The 18810-nt window shown below is 65.7% G+C and overlaps 1 protein-coding gene across 2 annotated transcripts in view; it reads right to left on the bottom strand.

The window, feature by feature from the left end:
- Positions 1-18810, bottom strand: part of TTYH3 (tweety family member 3) — a 29286-nt gene extending 10476 nt beyond the window's left edge. For both annotated transcript variants that reach the window (XM_012532742.3, XM_004268972.4), the window contains exons 1-8: positions 18462-18810; positions 2960-3129; positions 2640-2751; positions 2277-2497; positions 1884-1979; positions 1647-1719; positions 1299-1374; positions 150-205 (exon numbers count right to left, since the gene is read on the bottom strand). In XM_012532742.3, the coding sequence (XP_012388196.1) occupies positions 150-205; positions 1299-1374; positions 1647-1719; positions 1884-1979; positions 2277-2497; positions 2640-2751; positions 2960-3129; positions 18462-18584 (927 nt within the window). In that variant the 5' untranslated portion in view covers positions 18585-18810. The remainder of the gene's footprint in view (positions 1-149; positions 206-1298; positions 1375-1646; positions 1720-1883; positions 1980-2276; positions 2498-2639; positions 2752-2959; positions 3130-18461) is intronic.

Below are 18810 nucleotides of genomic sequence, written 5' to 3'. Positions count from 1 at the left end.
AGCGTGGCGTTCGCCCAACTGCCCCCCGACAGCTCCTGGGGCCCCAGGGGCCCGACGAGGTGTGAGAGTGGGCCTCGTGGTCTGCGGGCACCTGGGGGCAGGGGCCAGGGGACCAATGCTCTGCGGGGCCGGAGCAGCCGAGCTCTCACCTGCTGGAAGGGGTTGGCGGCACGGGGTGAGCAGGCCAGGTAGTACTGAAGGATGTCTGTGGAGAGAGGTCAGGGCGGCTGAGCCACTCCAGCCGTCCGCGTGTGCCTGTGTGCGTCTGCATGTGATGTATGTCTACACGTGCGTGTCTGTGTATACGTGTATATGGGTGTCTCCACACCTGCATGTATGCTAGACACACATGTGCTTGCTTGTATATATTTATGTGTATGCCAGTATCTGCACGTGTGCACGTACACGTGTGCGCGCACCTATCTGCATGTGTGCGGCTGTGTCTGCGTGTCGTGTGTGTAGGTATATCTGTGGACACGTGTATGTCTGCACACGTGGGTGTCTATGCGCACGTCTGCACATGTGTGCGCATTTACACGTGTGCACCTGTCTGTATCTGTGAGCGTGCAGGTGTGAGGGGGCACATGGTCTCCAGGGAGCCTGGGGCCAGGGCCCAGGCCCTTCTCCTCTGAGCCATGTTCCTGAAATGTGCACAGTTCTCTCTTGGGGGGCGGCCTCGTATCTCCCCTCCCTGGGGAGCAGCAGACAGGGCACTGGGGGTGGGCAAGGAGTCAGAGGTCACCTGGGCGGGCATCTGCTCCCAGGCCAGTTGGGCAGAACAGTTCTTAGGCCAGAATGTCACCCCAAAAAGGGGGGCACGAAGCCGGAGCGTGCAGGTGGCCTGCTCATCCCCATTAAAACAGGTGTTGATTCAGTGTCCAACGTTCAGAGATGGGGATTCACTTATAATTCTGATTTTGAAAACCTAAGATCTTTCAAGCCCAGCCAGAGCTGGGGAAGAAGCCTTGGACCTCAACTGCCTAACACCTGCCCCCCCACCCCCGCCCTGTGCTCTCTGGTCCCTTCTTGGCGGCTCTCTGGGATCCAGTGCACGACGTGGGCCAGGAGTGAGGTCCATCACGGCCCAGGGCAGCCTCTCCGCGCCGCACCCATACTTGGCCGCCAAGATCTGGGTTCCTGCGGAACTTATGTTGGAAACATAAGGAAGCCCCACGCTTGACTTTCGCCACCTGTCAACGGAGCCAGCGCAAGGCCTGACCCAGATGGCCTGTGGCCCTGCAGGCAGCAGCTGGCACTCACGTGTGGCTGGGACTGCTGGGACACAACTGCAGACTCACCCCCACTCAGCACCGAGCGCTCCTCCACCATCCTGGTCACGTAGGTGTCGGGGTCCACGCAGAAGTCGCTGGAGCCCTGGGGTGGGTGCAGGCAAGGAGGATGGGATGACTGAGCTGGGCGTCCCCCCGCCCCAGACCCCTCAGCTCTCAGGGGTGGAGCCTGGTCCCCCAGGGTCTGCATTTGGCTCAGGAAGGTGGCGTGAGTCTGCGGGCGGCGGGGACTGATGGGCCGTGTGCCCGCGACAGGCCCCCAGGGGAAGAGGGGAGGGGTGATGAGTGTGGCATCCCCCACCCCACCCCCCGTGCTTGGCCAGCAGACGGGGACCACCTGTGCTCTCCATCACCTACCACAGACACGGCCAGCTCCAAGCCCAGTGCGCCCCAGCTGATGATTAGGGCCAGGACCCCCAGCAGGCAGACCCTTGGGGCAAAGAGAGTCAGTCAGCACCCTCCAGGCCGGGATGAGGGCTGCACCCCGTGCCAGGCTGGACCCACAGACAGGAGGGTGGGACAGGGCTGACTCGGGGGACATGGCGCTGCAGGTGCCCCACCCCATCCCCCTGCCCTGAGGGCCCACAGACTCACCCGACCAGGATCCCCTTGGAGCTGCGGATGAGGCCGACCAGTACCAGGAGGCAGATGGCCACGTCGAACAGCAGCAGGCCCAAGTAGCCCAGCCACCTGGGGGCACAGCGTACACATGGGCCGGGCCCAGGGGGCCCAATCCCAGGGCAGCAGAAAGGGGGTGCTGGGGCAGAGCCAGGCAAACAGCCCAGAGGAGCTTCCACAGGCAGTTCTGGGATATGGAGGCTGCCCTCACTCTTGTAACGTATGTCCCCATGGGGGACTCCTCCCACAGTGACCACCAGTGGCCCCAGCCCCTCGCCCCAAAAGACCTCAGGCACTGGGAGCTGGGCGCCGACTGGCCCATAGAGACTAGTGGGAACCGAGCGGGGCAGGAAGGAAAGAGGGCCGCACCTGTACCAGTCATAGAGGTCCACTTGCTCGGCCAGCGCCTCCAGAGACACGGCTGGGTTCCTCCAAAATGGGATGGCAGCCGTGTAGCCCAGCAGCGTTTCGAGCAGGCTCTGCAGCCGCTGGACAGCCCGCAGGGGCTCTGGCCGGGCGGCCAGCTGCCGCTCCAGGCTCTGCAGGCTGGGCTCCGCCGAGCGGTTCAGGGCAGCTGCGGTGTCCCACACCTGCGCCAGGTTCGGGGTGGCGTGAGCCGGGGCACGGGCCCGCTCCCACACACGCCCACGCCTCGCTCCCACACACTGGGGCACACGCGCACACACGCAGTTTAGGAGCAGGAAAAGAGGTCCCTCCCATGCGGCCACTCACGCGGTCCTGGACCCCCGCCACCGTGCGGTTGGCGTGGCGGAGCGAGTAGGTGGCCCGATGTATGCCGTCACTGGTCTCCCCATTGCCGTAGAACCCCACGGCGATACCGGCGCTGGGACAGGGCGGGGCCGCATGAGGGCACAGGCCCGGGAGCCCCGGCCCGCTCCGCCCCCAGTTTGCCCCGCCCCCGCCCCGCCCCCGGCCGGTCCACCCGGCCCCTCTCCTCTCGGCCCAGTCACCCCTCTATCCTGCCCGCCCCTCCCAGTCTGGCCACGCCCCTCGCTGGCCACGCCCCCACCCGGCCCGCCCCGCGCGCTCACCTGCAGACCAGAGTGGCGATGATGACGCACCACGCGGTGCAGCAGCAGTCGGCGTCCAGGTGCTCCTCGCTCTTGCGCCGCCGGCAGCACAGCCAGAAGGAGTAGACGAGCAGGAAGAGGAGGTCCAGGGCGAGGCAGGCCAGCGCGGCCGCCCCCAGCAGCAGCAGCGCCTGAGGGAGGTTGGGAAGTGGTGCTGGAGGTGTGGACCCCCGCCCTGGCTCTGCACCCAACTGCAGTACCAGCGAATTCCACCTGCGCCTGGGCCACGGGACCGGCACGCTCTCCCACTGAACCCTCCCCCAGCCCTGGGGATAGAGGCTCCCAGCACCTGGGTGATGTGCCTGTGGTCACCCAGACTCAGGACCCCAGACTCGGGACCCCTGACTCATGTCTTCATTCCTAGACACCAAGACTCTAAGCCCCACTGGGAGGGCCCAGGTGGGCAAGACCATGGGATCCCTTCTCCTAACCCTGCCCAGGCCCTGTGTGCTCCCCACGGGAGCCCACCACCTCCTGGGCCCCAGAGCCCAAGGCACATATCTTTGAACAGGGATTCCGGCCCAGGCGCTGTGAGGAGGTGCTGGCGGGGGACCCTGGGCAGGGCCAGCACAGTTGCTGACTGGCCACGTGGCCAGGGAAGGCCCTTACTCTCCCTGAGCCTCAGTTTCTCTTTTGTAAACAGGGGGTGATGCTGCCTCCCCACAAGAGGTAGGCACAGAGTCTCAGGGAAGGCCACCCACACCTGCGGCAGGGCCCTGGGTGTGGGGCCGTCAGCACTGTCACCATCCTCACCCTGAGTGCGGAGACTACTCTGGATCTGACTGCCTCTGTAAGCCCCTGAGCCCCGGGCAGCCTGAAGGGCCAGCACGCTCCGACCACATCCCAGGAGGCACCAGGGGACGAGGAACTGCCCCCCAGCACCCTTCTGTCACTGAGGCCAGCGTCCCCCACGGAAAGCAGCTGACTGGATCCAGCGGTGACACGCGCTGCGGGCTCAGTCCTGGGCTGGGGCCTCAGGTGGACAGGGTAACAGGGACACAGCCCAGAGCCTTCATCTGTCACAACAGGCACCAGCCCGGCCTGGCCTGGGCACCACGCTCTTCAGTTTGCCTGGCCCAGTGCTTCACCACCATTTCACCAGTTAAAAAAACAGCCTCAGGGCTTCCCTGGTGGCGCAGTGGTTGAGAGTCCGCCTGCCGATGCAGGGGACACAGGTTCGTGCCCCGGTCCGGGAAGATCCCACATGCCGCGGAGCGGCTAGGCCTGTGAGCCATGGCCGCTGAGCCTGCGCGTCCGGAGCCTGTGCTCCGCAACAGGAGAGGCCACAGCAGTGAGAGGCCCGCGTACCGCAAAAAAAACCCCAAACAAACAAACAAACAAAAAACAGCCTCAGAGGAGGTAAGGAGGAAGAACCCATGCACCCACATCACAGCCTTTCTGGCCACACGTGCTTTGCTGGGTTGAGTGGCAGCTGACACAGGGCTGCAGGGCAGCAGGCTAGCCCTGACCGTGCACACCTCATGGGGGGTCCAAGTAAGTACCACAGAGAGGTGCCCACCCCACGGTGGTGCGACCATGGACACCCCTTAGCTGCCCCTGCCGGCACTACTACAGAGACAAGCAGACCTCAGGGGGACCTGGAAACACCCTCTTCGCATCCTGACACTCAGCGATGTGGCCGTGAGCCTAGGGAGCCACCGGGGGGTGGAACGCCCCAGGCCCGCCTGCCCCCTGCGGGGCCCCCTCGGGACCAGAGGCTCAGCCACAGAGGCACTGGGACCGCTGGATCACAGCGCTGGTGCCCAGTGGCTGTCTCCCAGGAGACAGCTGCCAGGCGGTGGATGCAGGACGGCACCCCCTGCCCTCCCAGCAGCCATCCTGCCCAGCCCTCCATCCCTGATGACCCCCACACCCGAGGCAGGGCTCTCCCACCTTCCCCCTGACCGGGGCCTGCACCTCCAGCCATGATCCAAAGCCACGCGGGTGCCCTGGGGCCGATGTGCTGTTTGGAGGCTGGGCCTCTGCCCTCCCGCCTGAGGTCCAGCACGGGGCACCCTCTTGGGAAAGGCCGGGGCACCGCCACGGGGCTGCAGCACAGGCAGGAGGGTCTGACAGGACCTGGCCACCCTGGCCCACCAGCTGGGTGGGGGAAGGGAGCGGGCCCAGGGTGCTCGCGTCACAGAGGGGACCCCGAGGCCAGTGGCGGGGGGAGAGAGGTTGTCCAAGGTCACATAGGGACACCAGCCAGGCCACAGCAGGGGGTCTCCGGTGGAAATCAAGGGCCGTCACAGGGACAGGCGCCAGTCATGGGGGAAGGGACTCACCTTAGGGGCCTAGTGTCAGCCACAAACCCCGCCCCAGCCCACAGTACACAGCAGGGTGCGAGAACAGCACCGCCTCATGGGCTCCGCCTTCACACACACGAGCTGGAGACCAAGCACAGCGGCTGCAGGCCCTGCCGCCCCCGCCTGCGGGCTGCTCCCCTAAATCCTCAGTCAGACCACGCCACACGCCTGCCTAGACGTCTCCACCAGCGACGAGCCCCATTCACCAGCCTGGCCCCCGCCAGCCCCAGCTCGGCCGAGCGCTGGCAGTGACCGCTGCCCCTCCTGCCGCAGCCGGAGCCCGCCTACCACCCCCCACCTCGCGCCACCTCTCCTGCCGGATCCCCTCACCCGCCCCCACGTGCAGAACACAGCGTGCGTGGAGCTGATGCTGAAATCAGTACATCTACACGCACCCCCTCAAGGAAACCCCTCTTGGGGTGAGGAAGCTGGGGAATCGGGCCCAGGGCAGGCGGCACCCCCGCTGGGGCCCTGAGTCCACCCAGCCTGGCAGCGCACGAGGCCAGGGTTCACACGGTCATCGGGGCTTGCCAAAGAGCTCGCGGGCCTAGACCACCGCCTGGGTGGCGCCAGGACCACCACTCCCGTTCGCCAGATGAGAAAACTAAGGTAAGATAAGCGTCACTGGCCAAGCAGGATCCTAGCGCCTGGGGCAAGGCCGGGGTGGGGCACAGCTGGGCTCACCGCTTGTCTGGGAAACGTGTCAGGTGCCAGGGCCTGGCAGGCGCCCGACAGGCAGACCCCCCGTCCTCGGGGCTACCCGGCTGCTGCAGGAGGCCGGGGCTGGGGCCTGCTGGATGCGAGCCGGGCCATGAAGAACAGAACAAGCAGAACAGGCAGGAGTAGCAGGGCGAGTCTGCAAGGGCGCATCGTCATCCAGCAGGTCGGGGGAGAGCCCTCTGGGCAGAGGCCACCACAGCTGACACTGCCCAGAAGGCGCCGTGCCAGGCCTGGGCACCCGGGAGGCGCACTTGGATCTCCTACAGCTTTGATTTCGTTTGTTTTTTGTTGTTGGGTTCTTTTTTTTTCTTTTTTCCTTTTTTGGTTATCTTTTTTTTTTTTTTCCCTAAACCACGAACCATACTACCTTTATAATTAAAACACGAACCCAGAAACCTGTCAGTAGCTCTTTTCAGCCAGCCGTGGGAGGCCCCTGGCCTGCTCCCAGCTCTGCCACGTGAGAGCCAGTGCGGCTCCCGCAGGCCCGGCTTCCTCTTCTGGGAATGTGACATTTCCCAGTCCCTCCCAGCTGTCACGTGGGAGAAGGGCCGGCTTATGGCGATGCTGCAGTCCCTGCTGGTGCCCAGTCCCCCAGGAGCAGAGGTCGAGGGGAGGGACACCCCGGGTGTCCCCACCAGGAGGCAGAACCGCCTGCTGCTGGACAGAGGTGTGAGGGAGTGGCTCCTGCCCAGCCCAGAGGGGCGGCTAGTCTTGAGGGGAACCAGAGGGCTGGGGTTCGAACGCCGCTTTGCCTGGTTCTAGAATGTGACCGTGGGTCAGTGTCCCTGTGCCTCAGTTTCCCCGCGTATGGAACAGGGACAGTGGCGTCACTCCCTTACCTAGCAGGGCTGCTGTGAGATGAAATGAGCTAACACCCATAAAGACTTAGAACAATGCCTCCGTGGGGAGCCCTTGGGGTACTGCTCCCAGGCCAGCTCTACCCACGCAGCCAGGTGGGCTGGGGAAAGGGAGCCGCTGTCCCAGCTGCTGGGGGGGAGTCCAGGCCGCTCACGGACAAAGTGGGCGTGTGCACGTTCACGCCCACCCACGCATATTCATGCCCACACGTGTTCACATGCTCACTCACACCCACACACGTACACTCACACACACATCCTGACACTCACACACACGCACGTGAAGCTGCCGCCCCTGAGCTCCCAGCAGCAGTGCCAACAGCAGCCTGTGGCTGGAAGCTCTGTGGTCTGGGGGGGGCAGGCGGGGAGGGGTTCCCAAGCACCTGGGCATCGGACCCCTGCCAGCGACGGGGAGCGGAGAGAGGCGTCAGCCAGCTGAGGGCAGCCTCACGCACAGGCACAGCCACAGCCACCTGCCTGGGGGCCCTAAGAGTCACAGCCCTGGGGGAGGAGCCTCCTGTCCCACCCCTGCCTCACGGGCTGAACAAGTGACAGGCAGGGGCAAGGCAGGCCCAGCGCCGGGGAGCCCCGGGTCCAGGGCCTTGAGGGTGAGAGTGTGTCCCGGGGCTCCGGGAGGGGTACCTGAGGGCAGGAGAGTGACTTCCAGAGGCTTCCCTGAAGGCAAGGACAGGCAGAGACCCAGGTGCTATATGTCACCCCTTTAGCCCAACACACAGGAAGCCAGGCATCCGGGCAGCTGGGGTTCCGCCCCCTCCCCTCCTGTGCTGTCTGCCCAGCTCCAGAAAGCCCTTCCTGACCGTGATGACAGGGCCCTGTTTCCACCCTTTAAGCGCCAGGTCTGTCTGCCCACACCTCCCCTAGGGGGCGCTGGAAAGGCCTCGCTCAGCTCATCGATTTAGCTGGGGTGGTGCCCCCTCTGGCCCTGAGGCCTGGCCCACAGTGGACACTCGGAAACACGGGGCCCCTGCCCCCCACCCCAAGCTCTGACAGCCTGGGCCAGCTCCCTCTCTGGCAGGACGGCTTCCTCCTGGACGAGGCCAGCCTTAAACCTGGACCCCACTGGGCTGCTCGTGGGCCCCTGGCACAGCCCCGGGAGGCAGGCTGCGGGGCCTCCACCAGGACAGCCTCACTCAGCCCTGTGGAGAGGTGTCAGCACCCTCTTCCTAGATGACACAGGGTCCCAGCCCACTGCTGCAGACCAGCAGAGCCCACGTGGGTGCCGGGGCCAGGCCTGGGGCACACGGCAGCGGGCGGCTGCTTCCTCCTGCCCAGGGGCCGGCGGGCCTGGCCTGACCTCTGCCCTCGTCCAGAGAACAGCCTTCCCCTGGCGTTCCCGTGGCGGCCCCGCCTTCCCTTTCAACAGCCTGGCGTCCCCTCTGAATGGGAAATGTTTGATCAGCATCTGGGCTCTGACCAAATGGAATTTTCCGTCTGTGATGGAAGTGATGTCAGCACTCAGTCAGGCGAGACAAGGCGCTGGGGCCCGTAACCTGACCGCGCGCCACAGCGCTGGCCGTCCGCCACCTGAGCGCGCCTCAAGCACTGTGCTGTGAGGACTTGGCGTGGGCACACGTGCACGGGGCTGGGGGGGCCCTGTCCACCCACCCCTCCCAGCCCTACAGCTGCTGTTTCTCAGCCCTAGCCCACCCCACCGGCCCCAAGGCCCTGCAGACCCGGCCGTGGAATGTATCCACCAAGGAGGCCCCTGCCCGGCCCTGTGCCCAGGCGCTCCCCCCAGGCCCTAAGGCCCCCAAAGTCCCCACCGGCTCTGGAAACACCTGATGAGCCAGAGCTCAGGGTCTGAAGCCTCACTCCGTCCCATTTCAGGCCCAGGCCCACATCTGAGGCCTATCAGGGGACCCGACAAGTCCCTGGCCTCCAGCGGGTCCTCCCAGCCCCGGCGAGGGGACAAGGGACAGGGGCCCGAGGGCAGAGGTGGCCTCTGTGTGAGCCTCAGCGGGCTCCCTGTGCAGGTGGGTGGTCCCAACAGGGGGGGCGGATCCCCAGCTCAGTCCGGCTACAAGGGGGCTATCCAGCCGGCCCTGCAAGAGGAGAGCCATGGTGTGTCACCAGATCTTACTAATAAAAGCCCGTGCAGCAGAGGCTGAGCCCCATCGCAGCCGGAAGGCCACAGCGTGAGAGCGCACAAGGCTGGAGGCCTGTCCCCGCCACGACCTGCTGGGCCCCCCCCCCGCCCGCTCTGCTCCTTCGGCACAGCCCAGATGTGGGCTGTCAGCGCACGGGTATGCGCACCACACAGCGCCGGCTTGGGCTGCACCAGGAGGCCCCAGGCCACCAGGCCGGCAGGGCCACGCGTGACCCTGCGGCAGCACCTCCACGTGTCACCTGCACAGGCAGCTCAGCTAGGCGTCCTGGCAGCACGTGGCACGGAAGCCTGCGAGGGAGCACGCCACACGCGGGGAGCACATCAGAAGCACGGACACACTGCCTGCTGAACACGCACCCCTGCTGGCAGAGCCGCTGCCGTGCCACCAGCAACTGACCCCGAGAGCTGGCCTGTCCCGCGGCCAGGCTGGGGAGACACCGCCCCACTGGGAGACCCCCACGGAGGTTCTGATGGGAAGTGTGGGCCCATGGCTGCCCCAAGCACAACGCCAGAGGCCGCTTCCCCACCACCCTGCCGTCCCAGTGGCGGGGCCTCCTTGTGGGAAATCACGTGCACCCAGGCGCCGGCGCTGGCAGGGAGACTTGGGACCAGCAGTCCAGGGGTGACTTGGGTAGGCTCCGGGAGATCGGGCTCTTCCTTCAGGTCATGTGCTAGTGGGGTGGGGCTGGGATCCCAGCCCGGGGGCGTGACCGCAGCCTGAGGTCCCACCGCTGGGAGGGCTGTGTGCCTGCCAGAGCGGGAGCCCCCGGAGAAGGGCTGCCCCCCTCCCCCTGTACCAACTCTCCGGGGAGGTGGCCTGGCCAGCTGGTAAACAGCGAGCTCCAAAGAGGAGGCAAGTCCAAATTCCACCGGGGACCCGGGAGCTCACCGGCCCGCACTGCCGTGTCCTCACATCGGCCACACCGGCCTCACCACGCACAGGGCCTCCGGAGCTGGCCCGACTGAGGACCACTACACACAGGGTGTCCATACTCAGCGCCAGGCCTGGCCCTGGGGACGGGGGCATGGGACCCGCAGACACAGCTCCTGGTGGGCTGGCATCTCCCAAGACCCCAGCAGTGCAGGCCTGGAAGCACAGACTGTGGGAACCAGGGAGATCGGGGGAGGGGTGCAGGAGCTTCCGGGGGTGCCCTAAACTGCCATTACAGGGTCAGCGGGTGCCCGCAGGGCACGGTGAGGTGTGGGGTGAGCACTCCCAGAGAGGGACAGTGCGAGTGAGGGCCCAGCACCAGGTCCAGGCTGCAGACCTGCGTCCTGGGAGGCCCTGGCAGCTGTGACCAAGGCAGCGGGGCGGCGGCTCCAGTAGATAGGGATGGAGTGGGAAGGGGGAGCCATGGACCCCTCCAGTGCCTCTGGGGCTTGTCCACCTCAGCCCTGGGGCTGCCAAAGGCCCTTCTCCAGAGGAAGAGACCAGGTCAGGGCGTCCAGGAGGCTGGCAGCGTCCCACACCCCAAGGCACCCTCTAGGAACCCAGAGATGTCCTGGCTGGAGCCCTGGGCCTGGGAGAGGAAAGGGGAGGGGCACCAGGCTGAGCTGCTGCCACAGCTCCTACGTCTGCGGTCTCCCACTGGGAAGGACGCACCCCACACGGCACTGCCTCCGCCCCTATTGCTGGCCCTCTGCCTCGGCACCCACTGTAGCCAAGCTACACACACGGCCTTGTTGGTGCCCAGACCACCCAGGGCAGGGGTGACACCCATCCCCCAGGGCAGGGGTGACACCCAGGCCAGGGGTGACACCCATCCCCCAGGCCAGGGGTGACACCCATCCCCCAGGCCAGGGGTGACACCCATCCCCCAGGCCAGGGGTGACACCCATCCTCCAGGGCAGGGGTGACACCCATTCCCCAGGCCAGGGGTGACACCCATCCCCCAGGCCAGGGGTGACACCCACCCCCAGGGCAGGGGTGACACCCATTCCCCCAGGCCAGGGGTGACACCCATCCCCCAGGGCAGGGGTGACACGCATCCCCCAGGCCAGGGGTGGCACCGTCCTCCAGGCCAGGGGCCTGGGGCCAGCAGGGACACCCAGGGCCCCCACACTTGAGTAATGGAGACAGGGTGTGGGCCAGCACAGGCCTCCTGAGGAAAGTTCCAGAAGAGACCCCCTCACCCCCCGGGCCAGGCTGGCTGGGTGCTGAGGGCCGTGGAGCCGAGCTGGGTGTGCAGCCGCTGCTCCCCAGCCCGAACACACTTGGCTGGGGCTCCCAGATGCCGGCCAGAAATTAAAAACAGATTTTCCACCGAGCCAGGCTTGGGTTTCACAAATTCCATGATGGTGAGCTCGTGGCCATGCCTGGAGAAAGCACAGCCAGTGGCCAGCATGCAGCAGCCCGGGAGGGGTCCAGCTCTCTGGCCAAGTCCCCTCACCCTGAGGTCCTAGGTCCAGGCCACCAGGCTGCACAGACACACTCCAGCTGCACCTCCATCCTCACGGGCACACACCGCCCTGCCCCGCCAGGAATCACCGGGACACAGGCCCAGCGAGGCGGGACTTGGGTGAAGCCCCAGAGAGAAGCTCTGGTCGGTCATCCCCCAGGCTCGGCACTCTCTGCTGCCCTCCAGGCCTGTGGGCCACGTGGAAGGACACCGAGGCTCCCACTGCCCACGCCCCGCCTGCTGGCGGAGGGAACAGACACCAGAGAACACGGCGCCGGCGCGGCCCTCGAAGCCGCGAGCGTGTCTATTTCGGTCCAGTGCCCTAACACGTCTCCCAGCATGACACCCAGAAAACTCCTCTGCTCTTCACCAGCCTGTCTGCAAGCGCCTCTCCACCCGCCACCCCTGGGGGCACACGCAACAGGCCTCAGATGTAGCCAGGAGCTACCAGACGGGCGGTCACATCATCATCCAGACCAGAGCCCAGCCCAGGGCTCGTCTCCACCCCAGGGCACAGCCCAACCCGACTCGGGGGTCAGCTGTCTGGAGGGCCCCTCACAACGGTCAGGAACCCAGCCCAGGGGAGCGGGGGAGCCGGGCAGAGTGGCACCGTGCCTGGCGCTCTTCTCAGAGGCAGAAGCAAGGGGCCACTCAGGCTTTGGGCAGCCCGGCCTCACCCCATGCCCTCGGCCAACACAGGACACGCCTGGCCCTAGAGGGTGCTGCGGACAAAACCAAGCACCCTTGGCACACCTACCGTTCAGAGCCCACCTGCCGCTCTGAGGGGACCCAGCCTCAGCCGGCCACCTCCCAGGAGGGGGAGGGGCGCACCAAGCGGGCGCTGCAGCCTGCGTGTGTGCACGAGCCCAGCGGCACATGAAGAGCCCAGGCCCCGAGTGGGGGGCAGTGTGAAGGGAGGCAGCGCCCCCCCGGCAGCCTGCCCAGCCCACGTGCAGACCCTGGCACCCCTCAAATCCGCCAGGCCCAGCCCAGGAGGTCACTCAACCCTCCCCTGGCCCTGCTCCCTGAGGGCACACCGGGCGCCTGCCCCGACTTTGGACAAGAACCCGAGCAGCCTCAGGGCCAGCTGGCACCAGGTGCAGGCCCTGTCCTGCCCCTGCCACTGGACTGGAGGCCTGGAGGCCCACTGCAGCCTCCAACAGCCCCGTCCGTGGCACGAAGGGCACCCGCTGCCTCAGATGTCAGCGGTGCGTGGGCCCCTCGGGAGTCCAGCAGGGCAGGCGCAGACCCAATTCTGGGGCATGAGGGGACTCTGCAGCGGGGACGCCCGGGCAGGCCTGGGACCTCAGCCACGGGTGTCCTCTGCAAAGCACCTCCCACCTCTGGCAGCGTGTGGCTCCCTGCTCTGGGCGACAGTGCCTGGTGTGTGCCACGAGAGCCTCGCCACGCTGAGCTGCAGCAACCCGACCGTGGGTCTGGGTCCTCACCCTCCCCAAGATCCTGGGAAGCCCCTGAGAGCCGCCTGGGGGCCGTGTGTGTGTCCCGGCCCAGCACAGGGCTCTGGGTGGGCTCCCGGCAGATCCGAGGAGGCAGCAATGGGCACAGCCAGGCGCTCCTGGGTCCTGCCGCACCCGCCCTCTGTCACGCGCCCCAGTTCTTCGGGGGCCACGTGGGGCACTTTCCCTCTCTGTGATCCAGTCCCTGGGCTACAGATTCGGCTCTTCCTCTCCAGCCAAGGACTCAGCAGAGCTGCCTTGGCCAGTGGGGGTCTGGTCCCAACACCCTCTGAGCCTTCGTGGACTAGCTCCTGCTGGGGGGACCAGACTCGGAAAGCGCAACAGGGGCTGTGGCTGCAGGCAGGGCAGCGCTGGGCTGGAGCTGGGGCCTGTCCGTGTCTCCCAGCCCACTGATGCCGGCTGGCCAGGGGCCTCAGTTTCACTTCTGTAGTGTTACTGTTTGGCTTCCCAGAAACAAACAGCTTACTAGACAAATGTCACGAGCCTCTCGGTAGAGCAGCTGTAGCTTGGGGGTCAGAGACACAGAGCACCCAGCCCAGAGCCTGACCAAGAGCCCCTGGTCAGAGCCGAAACAGGCGCCCTCCCAGCTGTTCTGTCCCCCAGGCAGGGCAGTACAGTGCTGGGGACAGAGCTGGTCACCGCATCTTCAGACCCGAGAAAACCAGGAGCCCCAGAAAGGCCCAAAGATGGGGCCTGGCGGCGCAGAGCCCACGCCAGCGCCAGGCAAGAGTCTGGCCCCAACACCTACCCCTCAGCGGGTGCAGACCTGGTGGCAGAGGCAGCCAGCAGCCTCACCTCCCAGCCAGAGGGCCACGTGACAGCCGGTTCTCCCCAGCGCGGGGGCACTGGCTAAGAGCGAAACAGACAAAGTTGATTTCGCCTAGCAGGGGCTTCCCTGCCCCCCCACCAATGCGTAGGCCCTGCACCCTTGCAACTGCTGTCCACGCAGGGCGCGCCCTAGAAGCTTCCGCGCAGCCCCTCGGTGTGCTGTTACGTGTGGCACGTTTCTGTCACTCGCAGCCTCAGAATCCTGGTGTCGTGGGACGCTGGGCAAGCGCCAAGAACCACGGACCAAGGACATGGTCCAAGAGACGTGATGCTTAAACGCCGGTGACGAGTTCTAGCCTTAGGCGGCACCCCTCCCCAGGTATAAGCGCGTGGACAGACTCCAGCTAGAGGGACGTTTTTTCCTGTCTCCACACTCTTTCCTATTTTCCAAGTGTTCCATGAATGTGTCTTACTTTCATAAACAAGAAGAGAGGCGATAAATGCTGTGTTTAACCAGAGTGAATTTCCTCCTGATCGTGGAGATGGTGCCAACAGAGCCAGTCTCATTCACAGGCACACGCTGACCCTGCTTGAGCCACAGCATTGAACCAGGGTGCTGTGGCCTCTGCTAGGAGACTACTGGCTCCTGTGGGTCCTGCCTAAGTGGCCTTCCAGGCTGGCCTCACACAGCCCCGGGCACAGAGCACTCACCAGCTCTGAGGCAGCACGTTCAGATCAGAGGGACTCCCTTATCTTGGGCTGAGGTCCAGGCTTCTCTCTGCCTCAGGGCCTTTGCACGGGCAGTTCCCAACGCCTAGAACTCTCTTCCCCAAGGTCTCTGCACAGCCACCTCGGTCTTATCTTTAGGGTCTCGATGGGAACATCCAAAGCACTCAGGGCCCCACACACTGGGCCGACGTGGAAGGTGAGCTGCTATGCCCACTGCACGCCAAGCTCCAGGCAGATCCTCGCCTTCTGGTCGTTCAGAGCCTGGCTCACCGCCTCCACGGCAGGCAAGGTAGCGCCTCCTACAGGAAGCCTTCCCTGACTGTTGGACTTCCGCAGGCCTAGTCCTGACCTGATCGCAGCACCATCACACCAGCCTGTACTGTCCTCCAGCTCACAGCTTCCAGTCTCCCCTTAACTGGGGGAGACAGTGAGTGACAACGAGAGGGACTGAGGGCAGAGAGTGAGTGTGACCTCGACCTCAGGACACCAGGGGTGTGGGAGGCTTGGGAGTGGGGAGTCGGGAAGGGCTGGTAGGAGTTAAGGGGGCAGATCCCCAAGGTGAAGCCCAGAGAGGTGGATGGACCCACCCAAGGTCACACAGGTGGGAAGCTACAGAACTCGAGCCCAGGCTGGGCACCCCGCAGCCAGGCACCCGCACGCCGGTCTGCAGAGAGGGCTCTGAGACTCTCCCCCCAGCCCCCGCCTGCAGCCATGACAGCCCTGACCTTCACCACGGAGGACAGACTGGCCTCAAGCCACATCAGGTCACAGGCTATGCAACCACCAGGGAGTCTCCTCCCTCCTCTGGGCCTGCGACCCCTCCCCTGTAAAACGAGCATCCCGCCCGTCAGCTGCCCCAGGTTTGGGGAGCCCCTGGCATGCTGGGAAGAGCCCAGTCCCAGGGGAGCCAGACCGGCAGCCAAGCAGGCAGGTGCGGGGGTGGGGCGGCACACAGCAGACCCCAGAAGCCTTCTGCCCCTTCCAGCACCTGCCAGCCCGCACAACCCCTCAGGCCCCACAGAACGCGCAGCAGCACCGTCCTGCGCAACAGCATGAGCCCCCAAGAGACAGGAGTCGCGGCCAGGGAGCCCCTCCTCTCCAGGGTGGAGGCCCCAGGAATACGGGGCCAAGAGAAATCACAAGCCTTTAGGATGCAAAACCCGACCCCTGGTCTTGCAGAGGCGCCAAGCCCCTAGCACGGGGCCAGCCAGGGCTCTGAGAGCCCGCAGAACAGCCTCCCTCAGCACCTAATCCCTCAGTCACATCCCCTGCAGGGGGCCAGCCGTCGGGGACTCAGGAAGCCCCTGGCCCCCAAGGCTGACTCTGGCTCCTAGGGGGGCAGAGGCAAGGGGCCTGAAGCAGGATTCCGGCCCTACCACCCACTCGCTATGTGATTCTCAGCCAATCTCCTCTTTAAGCCTCAGTTTGCTAATCTGTACAATGGAGACGACTGTCCTCATCTTCCAGATTTGTGTGAGAAAAGGCTAGCGGTAGCCCCAAACAGCACCCCCAAACAGGGTCTGGCCCGTGGGGTTTCCAGTGGGTTTCACCGGGCTCCCAGCAGTGGATGGTGTGGGCAGGAAAGAGCGAAGGTTAACAGCTGGTCTCCCCAGGCCATACCACCCCTCTACTCCTGCATCAGGGCCCCCGCTTCCTCTGGGCGGCCTGGGAAGCAGAAGCCCCTCCCCGGCTGGGCCCAGCCCACATGTGGGGAGAAGACTGCCAGGCCCCTGCAGCCCAGGTGCGTGCCAGACACAGACAGGCTCCCAGGCCAAGAGGGGTGCCCCAAGTCAGGAGGATACGGGGTCCACCACCCAGCAGCGGGATGAGGGTGATGCCCCCACAGCTAGGAATGCTCCCCCAGGGGAGGCAGGAAGAGGCCCCAGGCCAGGGCCCACGCCAAACCATCGCCCACCCACCCAGAGAGGGAGCTTTTTGGGCTGCACACCCAACACAGAGCAGGAGCACGGGCCCTCACTTCCCTACCCGCCCTGCACAGACGGCGCACCGGCCCAGTTTCAGGAACGAGGCAGTGAAGGCTCAGAGGTCAAGTGCTTGCCCGAAAGCACCAGCCCAGGAGGGTAGGGGCAGGACGACTCCCAGGTCCTCCCAGGTCCAGCTAGCTCCACAGCCCCGAGCCAGCAGCGAGGTGGCGGGGGACGGAGCCAGGCTGCTTTCCACACCGTGAATTATTCAGCAGCTAATTCTGCTCCGCGGGGAGAGGAGGAGAGAGTGAGTCAGAGCCTCCCCCGCGGCAGAAACCAGGGCCCGCTCAGGAGCAAAGGGCCCTGCGGGAGGCTGGGCTGAGCGCAGAGGGGCCTGGCCACCACTCCTGACGCCTCCACGGGCTGCAGGCGTCGGCCCCGCGCTCACTTCCCACCACATGTCCGGGCGCCTCGGAGGGCAGGAGGCATGGCAGCCAGTTCAACTGTGGTGGGCAGCATGGGCAGGTGGCAGCCCACGGGCCAGCAGGAAAGCCCCACGTGGGTCACAGACACCCCGGGTACCCCTGGAGCTTCAGAACTGAAGTGGCAGAGACCTTGCTAAAGTAAGGTACATTGTCCTGTTCTGTGGAAGCAGAGCCCCGGGGACAGGTGTGGCAGAGCCACGCCAGGTGAAGTTCGTGGAGTGCACGGAGGAGTGCTGTTGCCCTCACACTGGTCAGCCCCGCAGGGCTGGGCTTCTAGAACACGGGTGTCCGGTTTTATAAGAATCCTGCTGTCCCTGGGTGTGCATGGGCCAATCCCTAGCCCCCTTTCTAGTCTGCTTAGACAAAGATCAGCAGGGCTGGGGGACCGGGCACCACGTGAGCACTGAGGCTGGGGCGGCAGGCTCCCCTGCAGAGCTGGGGTGCTTCTGGTTCTCCACCTCTGGACAAGGGAGACCAAAGAGGAAAGAGCTCTGAACTGGAGAGGGGTGACACGGTCCACGGATATCGGACTCCCAGGCCATCTTATGAGCAAAGTCGTTCCCACCCCACCCTGGGGCTCTGCATTCATCACCAAAGAGGAACTCAGAGGCGTTCTGGGTGACCAGGCACCCCAGTCACTGGGTGTGTGGAATCCGGATCCCCAGGCAGGAAGGAAATGTCCACAGCCAGGTCCCCTGCCCGGCACTCAAACAGCAGTGGCTCAGTGGCAGGGGTGGTGCTGGGCTTGGCATGACCCCAGACCTGGGGCTCCACTGGTACAGCCTGGTTACTCGGGGAGAGGGCTGCGAAGGGTCCGTGCCACTCCCCAGCTCTGCCCAGGCGCAGCCCCTTTTCCAGCCTTCCAGACTGAGGCCAATCTGGCGTCCCTGTGGCCAGGCCTCCCTCCCTCAGGGCTACAGGCAGCCAGGTCTCTGGGCAGGCACTGTGTGTACATCCCACAGCTTGGCCGCCCAGCACGGGGTCATTACCAGCCAGGGAGGGCTGGCATCTACCCAGACCACTCACCCACCAAAAGCTTGGCAGTGAGTGGGATTCCCCAGCTGGGGGTGAGGGGTGAGGAATCCCCACCTGGCTTCACCCAGTGTTCTCGGGCATCGGCCGTGGTCTCAGGGCCCTGGGTCCTCTGGGTAGGGAGTTCTGCCTGGCAACACCCCCAGGCCGCCCCTGGGCAGGAGCCTTAGCAGGCACTGACAGCTGGCAGAGGGGTCTCCGTGGAGGGCAAGGAGGCAGCTTCTCCCAACCCCAGAAAGGAGGCTCTCAGTGGCTCGAGAAGAGAAGGCTAGAATCTGCAGGGCTGTGGACCCTCCATGGGGAATTGGGGGGGGTCCTTAGACTCTCAAGCAGGGGAGACCTGTGACCCAGGAGGAGGCTCTCCAGAAGAACCGGTGCTATGACCCACGAGGAGTGGGCCATAATCCTCCACGGAGGGTGGGGAGCCTTTAGACCCTCCAGGAGGAGGGGACCATGACCCTCGGGGAGTGGGGCTCAGGACCCACGGAGGAGGAGGCCGTGACCGTCGGTGGGGGATAGGGAGTCTTTAGACCTTGCAGCAGGAGGGGGCCGTGACCCTGGGAAGGGGGATCGTGACCCGCAGGGAGGGGGGCCGTGACCCGAGATCTGATCCCCGACCCAGGGGGCCCGCGTCACCTGCTGGTAGTCGGTGTCCTCGGGCCGGAACTGGCTGCTGGTGGTCTCCCAGCGCAGGTTGAAGTGGGGCAGCCGGTGCAGGAGGCTCACCCACCAGGGCGCCGCGTAGCTGACCCCGGCCATGGCGGGCCGGCGGCTAGAGCGCGCGGCCGCTGCGGGGCTCCCTGGCTGGCCTGGGGCGCAGGGATCAGGGGCCCGCCGACCTCGGCCTGGCCTCCCGCATCGCCCGCGCGCTCCTGGGTCCGGCCCGGCCCGGCTCGGCCCGGCTCGGCCCGGCTCGGCTGCGCTCGGCTCCGGTCGGCCGCCCGCGCCCGCCGCCTCTTTGTTCGCCGCCGCTGCCACCGCCGCC

This window comes from Orcinus orca, chromosome 16 (assembly GCF_937001465.1).
Source record: "Orcinus orca chromosome 16, mOrcOrc1.1, whole genome shotgun sequence".
Classification (NCBI taxonomy): domain Eukaryota; kingdom Metazoa; phylum Chordata; class Mammalia; order Artiodactyla; family Delphinidae; genus Orcinus; species Orcinus orca.
Note: the sequence above shows the minus strand (reverse complement) of the source record. Positions and strands in the feature narration are given on the sequence as shown.